Here is a 13,752-nt window from a genome sequence, read left to right as displayed (position 1 = left end):
TAAGCATGTACATTTAGAGCCAAAATCATATACAAATGTCCATAAATCCAAAACGTAAACTACATAAATTAGAATTTTGTATTTATACGAACGTTTTCGCATACGAAATGCGGGTCACGTGCGCGGCTTTATAACCACAACCAGGCGAACCTTTTGCTGATTACGACGTGACCAGCAAGCGAGCCATCAAAAAAATACATATATATATATATATATATATACCAGCATAACAGTTGTGTTTTGTGAAATTATTTTAAATTATATTTGATAATTGAATGAAACACACGAGCATAAAAATGATTTACTGCCATGTTTCGTATTTTTTTGAAATCAACAAAAGGATAACGGATTGTTGGCACGCTCTTGAGATATTATCCGCGCATGCGCCAATGCCCACAACTGAAGGCTGAGAGCAGGGAGCGGGGGTTGTGACAATTGACACGTGCCTTTGTTTACACAAAGTAATGAAATTTCAACAGCAAACAGCATCAACATTTGTACGCATTCTAGAGTGAGTAAGTGTGTGTGTTGCTTGTGTGTGTGGGTGGTGCCGGAAATTGGGCATAAATGCGACTAATTTCATTAAGCAACAATGCGGCCAATAAACCTATCCAAAGCATCAAAGTCCTATACAAACTTTGGACAGCAACAACAACTAAAGATTTCGAAATTCAATGCATATTAATGAGCTCTCCGATAATTGTATTGAAAACTCGTCTTTGAAAAGTAGGAGCCAACGCAGATATTGGCCATTAGCTGGCATCCTTATTCCCCTTACTATATCCCTGTGCACATAGCTATCGACCTTGCACATTTTTTCGTACCTCAACTCAAAATATATTTAGCGGGCTCTCGTGCATTTTTAGCTTATTTTTGTACATGGCAACATAAATTATAGACGCCCCCACGACAGTGGCATCCATTTATTTTGCTCATATTTTTGGTTGCCAGCCTTGAGTGCAGCAAATGCAAAATATCACGTCGAAACAAAGCAGCAAGAGATAACTCTGTGAGCCTTGCTGGCCAAAATATGCAGCAAAAATTTATGCTTCGCAGCAGCCGAGTCTCCGGCCCGGGCAAGGTCAACCGTTAAAGGCCAGCCACGCCAGGTTTAAAGCAATTGCAATTTTAGATTTCAAGTAATTAAATAGCAATTTGAAATGTATACAACGCCTTCGACGGAAGTGCGGGTAGACAATAACGTTTCATTGCCAAAGTTTTCACTGTAAAATACATACAAAATACTTTTAATCCCAATTTACATAAATATTTATGGTGATGGTGCTGAAATTTGCCGCCCCTTCTCCCGTCTCTCTCACACCATTGGCGCTAATGTGCCTTAATCTTTAATGAGCCAAGTTTCACCAGTCAGCCAGTCGCGGCTGTTGTTTGGTTCCAGGTTTTGGTTTCGGGATTGGATCTAGTTTTCCTTTGGTTTTCCTTATGCAGTACGTGTTGCCATTTGGCGAGTTGTTGTGCCGCTGGCACTGACTGAAACTTGGCATTGTAAACTACTTTCCGGGCACTTTGCAATGCTTGCTATCAACGGAATTTCGGCTGAAAGATACAGTTGCCAAGATCTAATTACAAAGATAAACTGTTATGCTCGCCGGCGTGTGTGTATGTGTGTGGCATTTAAATGTAAGAGCAATTGGCGTAAATGTATTGCCAACAGATGCTGAGAAAGGCATTGAAAAGTGTTTACACTAAATAAAGCCCAAGCTGAATGCCAATATAAAAGGATACCATATTCAATCTTGAAAATGCGCCAAAAGTACTTAGTGCGATTAAGGTGATGATACAGGCCGAAATTGCATAACAGGTAAGAACCACATTAAATTTCAAGACAACTTATTTACTCAAATGCATTCAACTTAGATTCAGGAGAAGCTAGGATAAAAAGTCAGTCCCGAAGCCAATTGTGTTACGTTTCGCAATGTTGAGACTGCTTACAGGGTATGCAATTTGAAATGTTATTATATTCCCTATCAAGCCTCAGGCACATTAATTTCAAGAATTTGGAAAGTGCAATAAACTATGATTTAGCTTGAATTTTAAAAGCTTAAAAAAGATAAAATTACTTTTTCACTTGACCCACCATTTTTATACTTACTTTACAACCAATTTCTCACTGTGTAGTTCAAGATTAATCTAACTCTCCACTGACATTTGCAGCCACGCTCCTTGGGACAAGACTATCGGCATTTTTTATAGCAGCACTAGTTAGTTATCTGAATTTTTTTATTTGCAATTCCCTGTCTCTATTTTCATTAGAGAAGTGCGCGTTGCACTTTGCTGACAGCAAAATCCACACCAAGCTAACGAAATACCAGAACTCCTGCTCCTGTACATTTTCGCTCGCAACCCCACGTGATGTGCTCGCTACTTATTTTAATTGCTCAACATTTATCACAACTCTTGTTTCGACTGCGTGAGTTTGTGATTGTGCGGCTGTGTGTGTACGGGAGTGGGTGTGTGTCCGTGTGTGTACACGAAGCATGCTTTTAGGGGCATTCGCATTGTTCGTAACTCTCGACTCGCAGCTTAATCGACTGATTTAGAAGTTTATTGCATTTCCCTTGCTCGGCCTGGCAAGGGAAATGGCGCCGGACACGAAGGTATTTAAACGCTGTGCAAACTGCGAACTGAGAACTGGGAGCTGCAACTCGGGTCTTTAGTCAGCCACTTTATTGTCTCGCTTCCTGGTCCCATCCCGATGCCAGTTTAAATGGACTTCCGTGCATAAAGGATATAATGTTCGCTGGCAAAATGAGCGCCGGGACATAAAAGCGCCAGTTAAAAATGTGCTTTAATTTATTGGCCTGCATTTAAATTACAAACAATTGCAACAGCTTTCAAGCTACTTTTGCCATGTTTTGTCGAGTTAAAAGCTCAGTTTTGTCATAAATATTTAACTTATTTTCGAAGCAGCGCACCCGCATCGTTCTCCCTGCTATCAGTGTGTGCACGAGTGCGTGTGTGTCTGTGCTTGTGTGTGCGTGTTTATTTGCCTGACACAGTGTCCTTGACCGTTGCGTAAATAATTATGCGGGCATAGCATTGTCCTTTGCCCTTTGTCATTGTCAACGCCCATGCAACGAGCATGCGACAATGAATTCAAACCGCAGAGATCCCCGATTTATGTCACAGACATCGCATATTAATGGCTGCTTATAGAAACGACAGCGCATAATGCTACAAATAATCCATACATACACTGACTGCAGAGGTGCATGACTAATTTACATATATTTTTGCGCATCCTAATGGCTCCCATAATAATAATTCCATATGCGCCGACTGCACATTAATTATTTTCAATTGAATTTGCCAAAGAAAGCCACATTTATTATTTATTATTTTCACAATTTATTATTTAATAAATAAATAAATAATTTAATTCTCTATATTACATTACTGTATGAAATCATTGTATACTGTACTAATGTTAAAATGTTATTCAGTCCGACACAATATAACTTATATAACAAGTCAAAAAGGCTATGAGAACTAGACAAGTCGATTTAGTAACGCCGAAGCTGTACATCCTTAGGTAAATAGCCAAAACGCGTACGCAAATACTCGAGCGAAAGAAACAGCAATACCGTGTGTGGTCCCAGGCGTGCAAACGCCGGAATGGAGCCCTTGAAAAATGCCATGGGTCCCTCCTGGGCAGTCTTGTAGAACACATCTGCCATGTTTGCGTATTCACCAGGACGCGCATTCATGCGACGCGTCTTGGCCACATCGATGGGCTGGGTAAGCGCTGTTGCCGCAATCGCCGATATTATCGATGCTAAGATGTACGTGTCCATTCGACTGGGAAAACCTGCGGCAACAAGAAAGTCCTTGCTCTGCTCATAGAAAGCAATTTGGCCAACGGTCATAAAAGCACCACGCGTCGCAGCAATGGAGGCGCCATTAAACAGATGTGAGCAGCCCTCTTCGCGACAGACTCGCGCAAGTCCGTCAATGGCGTGCTTGTAGCTGAAATTCAGAATATCAACAAACTACAACAAGTCTGACCCAACACCTGTGCTGTGGGCGTATATGAATTTGTTTACTTTCTTCGTTGCTCTTGCGGCAGCTTTACATCATTCTGCATACGCACGTTGAGCAAATCTGCTGGAGCACCGATAAATCCACCAGCGGCGCCCCCCGATGCGGCCAACAGGACTTTGCTCATCATCGAGGTGGTGTCTATCATGCTGGCACCAACGGTATAGAAACCAAAACGGGATAAAGTGTAGGTATATTGGCGTAGTAGAGAGGCTGAAATACCATTATACATTGCCCATACGCCCTGTTCACGTACAATTTTACGGGTAGTTTCCGCAAGAGATAATTTCTCCTTTTGCGTCTGGAGCAATACCTTCAGCAAGTCCAACGGATGCGTAACCATCGCTGCCATTGAACTGGCCACACCACCGAAATACCAACGCGTAATGCGACGCTGATCATACGACATATTTAATTTAAACAACTTATTTACAACTATTTACACAACTATAAAAAGGTCTTTCAAAATTACAACCTGTAAAAAAATAAATATGAATTTAATGTAAATGACGCAAATCGAAAAGCAATCTGACGTCATTGACCCAATGAAAAATTGCCACATTGTGTCCTTGCGTTCACTTGCGTGACGCCAGCTACTTGGCCCAGTGTAACAGGTGGGAATGTGCTAGCTAAAGGTATTAGCATGGAATTTTACCTGTATATATTTAGATGCTTATATGATATATGTGATATAAGTCGGAAAATTTACGCCATTGGAAAATTTTATGGAAGCATCTAAAAACTTTATTAAACACATTTTCATACAAATTTATTGTATACGTATTTTATAGATTAAGAATCTTAACAGAAAAAAATCTAAAACAAATAACTTTTCAGTCATTTTGCTTTTCATTATTCATTTTTAGAGTTCTACAAAACCATCCCCTGGCTGAAACCAAAACCTCCAATGTTGTACGCAATTATGAACTTCAGTTGATTACTTTATTTAATTTCAAACACTCAAATTTTCATTTAACACACGACTGCGCTATATTTTTGTATTGAACTAATGCCATCGTTATAAGTACAAAATCCTAAATGACGTAAAATGTATTTACGATAAGGATTCTTCTTGGACAGATGCTGTAGACATGACATAATTAGATCGTGTAGCTGCACAATAATTCAACACTTACTGGCTAAATTTGTTTATATTATTCAAGACAATAATTGATTAAGCGCCATCGTAGAAATTTTCCTTCACACTGAAGTATTCTTGAAACTAACATGCGATACTTACAAGTATGTGAATTTAAGTAATGACAGGGATTCCTCTTAAAAAAGTCCTGTGTAAATACTATTTAATACTTGCAGATTAGATTACCTATTAAACAATATCGCTTAGAATTTTTCTTTCTTAAATGTAGTACAGATTTGGATTATTCTTTGACATGTCCTGTAGGTGAAAAGGCATTATAAATCACTACAGTTAAACAGATATTATAATGACAACTTACACTATTTCGGAGCAGTGAGATGATAACCGCAAAAGCACCTAGACTACATAAATAGTTGGATATTTGAAGTTTCTGCTGATCGTCTAAAGTGTTTAGATACTTATAAGCGAGAAAGCCGAAATAAATCAAACACATATTAAAGAGAAGTATGACTATTGAACCCTTAATTAGAGAGCGCGAAGGAACGTAATTAGCGCGATTTTCTGGAAAGAAAAAGCTTTAGGTCGTGCCTAATACGCCCACATACACACTTACTTCTGGGCAAGGCCTGGAGTATTTGATGATTTCCTTGCTCGCAGGCATTTATCAAAGACGTCGATAATTTAGACATATTTCTTATAAAACTACAGCTTTTATTTTAAACTAAACATTTACAACAATGAATATTTTTTGAGAGAGAACTCAATGCACGCAATAATTCGATTAGCTTGTGCTCAGCTCAAGCAACTAAATGCCATATCATTTACACCTGATTTACCAAATAGAACCAGGTCCAACAACAAACCCCAGACGCGACCCCTCAAGAGGTCCTCTGATACAAAATACCGAACAAAGCGCTCGCGACACGCAACTGACGCAAGTGCCAAACGCAAAACACGCACATTTTGATTATGCTAATGATGCGTGTTGTTTTTAATGTTATTGTTGTTATTGTTGCTGTTGTTGGTGGTCAGTTCATAAATATTTTGACAGCCCACACAGAGCGGAAGCGGATGCGAAAGCCTGGCATGTCCTTCAGATGCCACAATATTTATACAAGTGCCCTTCTTTCAATTCCATATTTAACTCTGACAAATGCACAAAAAGACTATCGCATGCTTTTCTAGTGGGAATACAAGTCAAAATTGTTATTAGTAAGAATTAGTTAATTATGATGGGTTTTCATAAAAAACACTAGTGCGACAGCAATAAAATTGTTTTACTGCTGCGCAAGCCAAAAATATTTGATTGCTTTCAGATGGAAAAAGCCCTACAAAAATGTCAATCTAAATATGAAAAGTGCCAGCATTTCAAGTTTGTTATAAAACCTAAAGCCTATTAAAACAGAGATTTCAACTTTTCCTGCAAGCAAAACGCGCTCACACATTTTTTTTAGTATATACATATATATATTTTTTTTTGTTTTAGTTTGTCAACCGCAAAATGTTATTTAAAGTTTAGTGACAAAGCGAAGCGGAGAAATAGAGAACATTGTTATATTGAGTTGAAATTTCTGAAAATATTTAGTTTAAATAAACAAACTTTAAATTATTATTTTGCTGAACTTTACCATTCTGAAATGAAACTATTTTATAGACAAATGCATGCTTTAGGTTGAAGCCATTTTTTATTTAATCATGTGATGAACATTTCCAAAAATGTAAACACAATTGAAAAGCCAAATTATGTTTCAAGCCTACATGAACAATTTTGGATAACAGAAAATGCTGCCATTTCTTGTTTATTTGTTGCTGCAGCATTTCTCCTTGGGTCCAGACTTGCACACACAGTTGCAATCCTTATGGCAGGCACAATTGCTGCCACACTTTTGTGCCGTGCACTGGCAATCTGTACAAATGATGCTGGTCAGTATCCAAGTCGTATTATTTATTTAGAATATATATTAAACTTACTAGTTCCACAACCCTTGCAGCCCATTATTTTTTTTAATTGTCGATTTCAAAATGAAAAATGTTTAATTATTGCAAAGCTTTTCACTTGCTGTACTCAACTGTTGTTGCCTCTACTGAGCACCCATAATATATTTATAGTAATTCCAAAATCAATGTCGGGTGCAAAACAAAACAGGCAGGAAAGGGCCAGGCTTATCAGCAGTTCGTGCGCAAAGTGCGTAACTGCTCGCGCCTATCAGTTGTTGGCATTATGCAAACCAATTTTGCGCCCAACACCTGCCTCGCCTTAGCGTCCAGCACGATTGGCCGTGCTGCACACGGCGCACTTATCAGCTTATCAGTATGCGTTGCATATACAAATCGAAAAACCGGCGGGTGCGCCAACACGGCTGCCAGGCTGTAACGTGATTCAATATTTATATGTATGTATATAGTATGTTAACTCTATCCTGCAGGGGCTGCGAAAAAACAGTCAAGCAAGATATCCACAAAATCGCTTCAATTTGCCAAACAAATAAAACTTCAATCAATTTAATGGCAACATTTCGTTTTCTTTACAGTTTTCTAAAATGCCGGAAATTCGGAATGGCTAGCCAAATCGACTTTGAAGTAGAAAACTGCTTTACACGCTTTACAAATAGAATTTCGACAAAACTAATCAACATATTGCACAGGTTTTATTTTAAGCAAAAAGTGCTCCGGCGCTCGTTCCAAATAATTTAGAAAAATTTATTGCATACCTTGCGGCATGAAAGGGAAAATATTTGTATTAGTTGCGAGATATTGTAGAAATTTACTTACATACGTAAGCAGAGAATCGGACGGAATCATATGAAAACCTTTGCATACAAATTTTGCATTCTTTTGGGGATGCAATTTAAAGTACAATAATTCCAAGTAATCAAGAAAAATCTACTGCATACCTTGTGGCATGAGAGGAAAAACATTTGTATGGAACAAGTTTGGTTGCTAGATATTGTAGAAATTTACTTACATACGTAAGCAGAGAATTGGACAATAATCTTTATTAATGTCACCTCTAAGAGTTCTTAGTCGTTATTAGGAATTCTTAAGAGCACATTTTCCAGCCTACACTCTTTCCAATAACCTTCTCTTTCTGTAAGCATAAGAATAGAAAAGCATTATGCAATATCTTCTGAAAGAATCGCATTCTTATCCTTTGCAATACATAATATTTGCCGGCTCGAGTAATATAAACTTTGTTTATTTGCGACTGCACTCGCTGCGAGTGCACAAACAGCTCTAAAAATAGTCAATGGGCTAAAATGAATAAAATCCACTTGTTAGCATCACATAACAAAGAAGAAATTCTAAGGCACAATATGATACTGTGAATGAATACGAGCATAAACTAAACTAAATTGTGTCTCTGGTATTGGTTACTGCTGCGCTTGGGGTTGAACACTTTGATTGTCCTGGCGGTGCTAGCTCGGTTAGTCCTTTAGCTCGGCCGCCGTGTTAACGAATCCAGTTGTCTGTGTCAGATGCAGTTGTTTCTGTTCGGCCTCCACAGCCTTTTGCTCGGGCGACTTGGCCCACTCCTGTAGGTCGCCCGAGGCATAGAACCAGTAGATGACGCAGCCAACAAGATAAATGCCAGCCGATATAAAGAATACCAAGCGCCATTCATGACGGTCTCCGCTATCGCCCACAATGTAGCCCGTCAGCAGGGGACTGACAATGCCGGGAATGGTGGCAAACGTGTTGCCAATGCCCATCAGAACACTGGCGTGCTGTGGTGCAATATCCAAGTGATTGACACTGCAAGTGTTTCAAGAATTAAGGCGCTCCACAGCTGACAGCTGCATTTGTGGCAACTTACGCGAATCCTGACCAAGCAAAGGCGCCCAGGCCGACGGCAATTGTAATAAAAACAACCGACCAAGTGGGATCCATAATATAAGCCGTTAGCATCATGAAGACCGTTTGAGCCAAGAAAGCACCACAGTTGAAGTTTCGACGCACTTGGGTTGTAGTCCAGATGCCCTTCACTTGCAGCCAATCGGCCAGATAACCAGATATGGCCAGCAAAATGCCCATGGCCAGGTAGGGCACAGCCGATAAGAAGCCAGTTTTGCCCAGATCAAAGTTAAGCGTATCTTTAAGGAAAATAATAATATATAATACTTTCTAGATTGAGCTCCTACTAAACAGCTTACCCTTAAGAAAACTTGGCAGCTGTGTTAACAGCGTGTAGAAGCCCCAGTTCTCAGAGAAGTGTGATGCAATAATGGCATAGAAGGGCATTGATGTGAAGAACGCTTTCCAAGGGTGCTTGATCTTCTTGGCGCCCACATAGCCAATCGATTTCTGTATGTATTCACACTCCTCTTTCGAGCAGAAGCGATCCAGCTCTGGCCCAGCACGTACAAACAGCAACCACAGTATCAACCAGACCACACCAATTGCTCCAAATACGTAGAAAACGCTCGCCCAGCCGTAGCGTGCTGCCAACATACCAGACGATGGCATTGCAATCACCGTTCCAGCATAATTGCCTGCAAATGCAATTGATGCCATGCGAGAGCGTTCCAATGGCGGCGACCACCTAGCCCACACGGCATGAATGCCCGGAAATGTGACGCCTTCGAATACGCCCTCAATAATGCGCACAGCCAGGAACATTCCCAAACTGTGGTTAGCTGCCAATGGAGTGAGCAGGGTGAGGATGGCAGTTGTGCCGATGCCCAAGCCAAAAACCTGTCACATTAAGAGGGAAGGAAATAAGAGAAAAAGAATTTCAAGTACGTTCAATTTTAAAAATGAAATCAAATATATAATAATAATTGAAATATTATTACAAATTTAAATATAAAAAAATATACAAATCAAAGTTATTAGCCAATTTTTAAATTGAATTGTTAAATAAGGAATTAATTTGTTATCAAACTTACAAGATTGCCGCCAACTTTGGTGCCAATGTAGCCGCCTAGGAACTGTGTCAGAATATAGCCATAGAAGAAGGAGCTCAATATTAGGCCCTTCTGCTTGGGGTCCCAGGGAAAGTCCTGTTCGTAGGATATATTGCCATCGGCATCCACCACGGTGCGATTCTCGGTCATAGCCACAATGGCCACCGAAAGATTCACGCGCAGCGAGTAAACATTGAAGAAGCCAAAAAAGGCCAACAGAACCACAATGTAGCGCTGCTTGCGCCAGAATCTCCAGGTGAGTGGTTCACTCTCAACAAGTTCATTGCTGTTGAGCATGAATAGAAAGAGAGAAGTTGGCTGCTTATTATGAAGTACCATATGCAAATATTTGTTTGTCTGATAACGCTGCCGGACAAGGCCAAATCAGCAGGGAAGCCACTTTCGCTGGCCATTTATAAATTGTTACTGGTTTATTTGAATACAACATTTTTCGCTGTCTGCAGTTGCCAGTTGGGCCAGAACCAGTTTCTCAGCTATGCGCGGCATTAACAACTGGTTTGCTTTTGACCCATTTGGCTGCTGAAGCTGCAGAATTTCAAAATATTACATATGAACACAGTATACATGTCCTACATGGAAGTAGTTTGTTTTGCATTCAAGCAAGAAGAACATTTCCTTGACAAGTGTTCGACCATTGCTTATAACCATTGGCATAACACGGAACCGATTTGTGTTTTCTTGTTTTTTGTTTTAAAGTTTGGCCAGTTTTAGCTTTAAGTTGAGGCAGTCACATATTTGATTTCAACTTACTTGTTGTGATGCGGCTGATGGCCATTGTGCTTTTCGACTTTTGTTGACTCCAGATCTGTCATATTGCGTTCTGTGTGTATGGGGCGTATGATCAATCTATTCAGGCATTAAGAGCCTGCAAATAAATTAGATAAACACACAAAAAAGCAATTTAAATATATATACCAAATACACCGGCCACTGTCCAATATGCGTGCTGGCGTTTCATTAAAATCAAATTAAAATCAAGTTCCCCTTCCCTTTCATCTCTAGAGCAAGTTCAATAGAAAAATTGCACACAATACGAAGCGTGTCATAATTTTTTGCAATTTATTATTTCTTTGTTCGCGCCCTGCTATTTATAAACAAATCTACAACAATTTATTGTCTCCGGGCAGCATTGCGTGCCGGCTACAATTGGCATTGACATAGAACTTTAGCCAGGCCACGGGGCACGGCATTGATTCGCCAAGCATCTTAATCCGGATATACAAATGCATGGAGCTCACAAAAAAAAAAAAGATGTATTTTAAGCAATTGTCTCGCCTCATCGGCAATGCTCCTTGGATGATAACGCCTCTTAACTCAATTATCCATTTAACTTATTAAGCACATAGTTTTGCAAATTGTGCCATTTGAGGCACGCGAAATATAGTACAGAACACACACACGCACACGCATACAACAAAAGTCATCGCATCAAAAATTCGTAATTGTGGCGTAAGTGAGCCCAAGCACTTGGGCACAGCTCAGCGACCGGTTTTTGGGGGACTTTCACTTGATTTGCTTAGCATGAATATCAGCTATTCCCAGTGCATAGACCCCGGTCCACAGTCCCCAGTCCTCGGTCCCCAGTAACCATTCCCCAGATACGTGCTTTAAAACTGTTCACTTATTCGCACGTGTGTACAATTTTTCGGCAATCAGAGCCAAGAGCGACATTTATATTTAGAAGTATCATTAGATAAGAGATACTAACGATACGATAAGATATGCTCTTGTCAGCAATTTTTATTATTCTAATTCCCCTTTTAAATTAGCATTCAACTAATAAAGAACACACGCATTGCTTACTTCACATCTTGGGCATCTTTAAGGGAAAAACTATTTCAATGTCTCTGCAATCTATTTAGTGCCCGGCTTGAACTAGTTTAGCTCAAATCCTGTCAAATCCTGTAGGTATCAAATTGCAAGCCGGTTCATGGGCTTGAAGTGTGCATATATCGTAAAATTTCCTGTTTTCACTTTCTACTCAACCATCCAATTTTCTCTTTAAATAAATGCAATTTACTTTCATTTAGCAATAAGTACATCCCCAGATTTGGGCGCTCGGCTCAAACACACTATAATATAACCTACCGCACAATAAATTACAAATTAAAGCAATTTCCTGGTAGTTGAATTAACTAATCGAAATAATATCAAATTTTAGTGCTAATGCTGGACAGCATTAAATAAAGCAATTGCCTATGCTACAATAGGATTTATAAACTATTTGCTTAGATTTAGCAACAATGGGCCCAACAAAATGCCACAACAATGTAGATGAGTTATGACCTGTCACGATTAAGTTCCTATTAGCGCGTACTAATCTTAATTGTTAGTCTGATTAGCGTAAACATTAATGCAAACAACAACAATAACTGTTGAGCACAATGTAGCCAGTAAATATGAGCATATCTATTGTTATGATGATATTTGCGTTAACTGGCCTAAGATAAAGCCTAAGCAAATGCGGAGAAAATTACAATGATATTGTCGAATTTGAATGAATGACAAGTAAATTGAAATGCCAATAAGTGCTCGATGAGCTGACTAACAAAAACTACATAACAAAATTTAAATATGTAGTGTCCAAGTTGGGCTGAGTATGTAATAAATAAGGCAGTGACATTTATGAAGCAATTCGATAAATTTGCTTTGTTTGTTTCGTCATATGCACATGCGATTGAAAGTCAAAACACTTGTTCTACCCAGACAAATTAAAAGTTACAATTTAAAACAGCTGCCTGAATTTGTAGTTAATTTACAGCATTTCATGTGTTGCAGGCAAAAATAGCAGAAACTCTTTAATCAAAACTATCAAAGTGGCAGTTGTGCAAACAACAAAGCCGCACAAACTAACTCCAACAGCTTAACAAATGCATACAACTTTTAGATTGAAAATAGTTAAATTAAACACACACACATACACACTGGTGTGCACACTCACTCACATGCACATGCATATTTCAAGTAGCCGTTATACACAGAATGCCAGAAAACTTGAACGCACCACGAAACTTTGTTAAAGGCTCTTCAAACTCCTCAAGCTGATCTCTCCCTTTGCAGCTGATGTATCTGGGTGTAGCTCGGCGGTGTGATTTGTTGGATGCGTGGCCAGGTGTTTAGCCGCCGGTTGCTCGCAGCGCACTGAAACTGCAGCTTGTTGCCGGCGTCCAGCTGAACGCGACCGCAAAATGCTCGACCGGCTTAGGTACGCTCCGGAGACTCGGCGCTGAGCTCTGCTCTGATCTGCTCAGCTGATCGTGCGTTGCGTTCAGTTAACTTCAATTAAGGTACAACCGGACAGAGCGGTACAGAGCGCGTCTGGGTTTAAACCTTGACTGGAGATTAATCACATTGTGCGAGCAATTTGCTCTTTGCCTGGGTAATCGTGATGGTAATCGACATAAAGCTTATGGTTTGATTAGGCACAAAATGTGGGCGCTATAAAGATAGTAATCTAAAAAAAAAAAACAACGGAATTCACGCGCCGTTTTATTATTAAATTAAATATGCCAAGATTTAACTTTTTCCATTAGCTTTTATGAACTTCTTGCAAACGGTACGCATATGGGCTACAAACATTGATAGATAAGTACCTAAAGAAGACAAGAATTGTTATCACATTTGATAATATAATATAAACAAAATAATTTATCATCTGAGCAGTAGGCG

At 39.5% G+C, this 13,752-nt stretch overlaps 3 protein-coding genes and 2 long non-coding RNA genes across 7 annotated transcripts; all 5 read right to left on the bottom strand.

The window, feature by feature from the left end:
- Window positions 1-3,454: 3,454 nt before the first annotated feature.
- On the bottom strand, window positions 3,455-4,545 carry Dic2 (Dicarboxylate carrier 2). Of its 2 annotated transcripts, none has more exons than XM_064693815.1 (2): window positions 4,065-4,535; window positions 3,455-3,987 (listed from the first exon to the last, which is right to left on the bottom strand). In XM_064693815.1, exons 1-2 carry the CDS (start codon window positions 4,466-4,468, stop codon window positions 3,525-3,527), a joined length of 867 nt encoding a protein of 288 aa, XP_064549885.1. In that variant the 5' UTR covers window positions 4,469-4,535; the 3' UTR covers window positions 3,455-3,524. The 2 variants fall into 2 exon arrangements, with proteins under 2 accessions (XP_064549885.1, XP_064549886.1); XM_064693816.1 differs by having other exon boundaries at window positions 3,838-3,980; window positions 4,065-4,545.
- A 442-nt stretch (window positions 4,546-4,987) lies between these two features.
- On the bottom strand, window positions 4,988-5,309 carry LOC135436603 (uncharacterized). Its single transcript, XR_010437562.1, has 2 exons — window positions 5,196-5,309; window positions 4,988-5,142 (listed from the first exon to the last, which is right to left on the bottom strand). It is a non-coding gene; the product is annotated as an uncharacterized LOC135436603 (long non-coding RNA).
- Window positions 5,308-5,931, bottom strand: LOC135436602 (uncharacterized). Its single transcript, XR_010437561.1, has 3 exons — window positions 5,772-5,931; window positions 5,517-5,719; window positions 5,308-5,455 (listed from the first exon to the last, which is right to left on the bottom strand). It is a non-coding gene; the product is annotated as an uncharacterized LOC135436602 (long non-coding RNA).
- Window positions 5,932-6,824: 893 nt separating this feature from the next.
- MtnB (Metallothionein B) lies at window positions 6,825-7,154 on the bottom strand. The gene is made up of 2 exons (XM_064694278.1): window positions 7,130-7,154; window positions 6,825-7,064 (listed from the first exon to the last, which is right to left on the bottom strand). The coding sequence occupies exons 1-2, from the start codon at window positions 7,152-7,154 to the stop codon at window positions 6,958-6,960; spliced, it is 132 nt and encodes a 43-aa protein (XP_064550348.1). The 3' UTR covers window positions 6,825-6,957.
- Window positions 7,155-8,333: 1,179 nt separating this feature from the next.
- On the bottom strand, window positions 8,334-13,238 carry MFS9 (major facilitator superfamily transporter 9). 2 transcript variants are annotated; one of them, XM_064694384.1, is made up of 6 exons: window positions 13,029-13,238; window positions 10,834-10,948; window positions 10,045-10,348; window positions 9,310-9,850; window positions 8,973-9,249; window positions 8,334-8,911 (listed from the first exon to the last, which is right to left on the bottom strand). In XM_064694384.1, exons 2-6 carry the CDS (start codon window positions 10,893-10,895, stop codon window positions 8,584-8,586), a joined length of 1,512 nt encoding a protein of 503 aa, XP_064550454.1. In that variant the 5' UTR covers window positions 10,896-10,948; window positions 13,029-13,238; the 3' UTR covers window positions 8,334-8,583. The 2 variants fall into 2 exon arrangements, with proteins under 2 accessions (XP_064550454.1, XP_064550453.1); XM_064694383.1 differs by having other exon boundaries at window positions 13,088-13,237.
- Between the last annotated feature and the right edge of the window lie 514 nt (window positions 13,239-13,752).

The sequence above is a fragment of the Drosophila montana genome, unplaced genomic scaffold, assembly GCF_035044405.1.
Source record: "Drosophila montana isolate Dmon_TW-CO22-7 unplaced genomic scaffold, ASM3504440v1 contig_3733_1, whole genome shotgun sequence".
NCBI classification, from domain to species: domain Eukaryota; kingdom Metazoa; phylum Arthropoda; class Insecta; order Diptera; family Drosophilidae; genus Drosophila; species Drosophila montana.
This window is presented reverse-complemented; position numbering and strand designations above follow the sequence as displayed.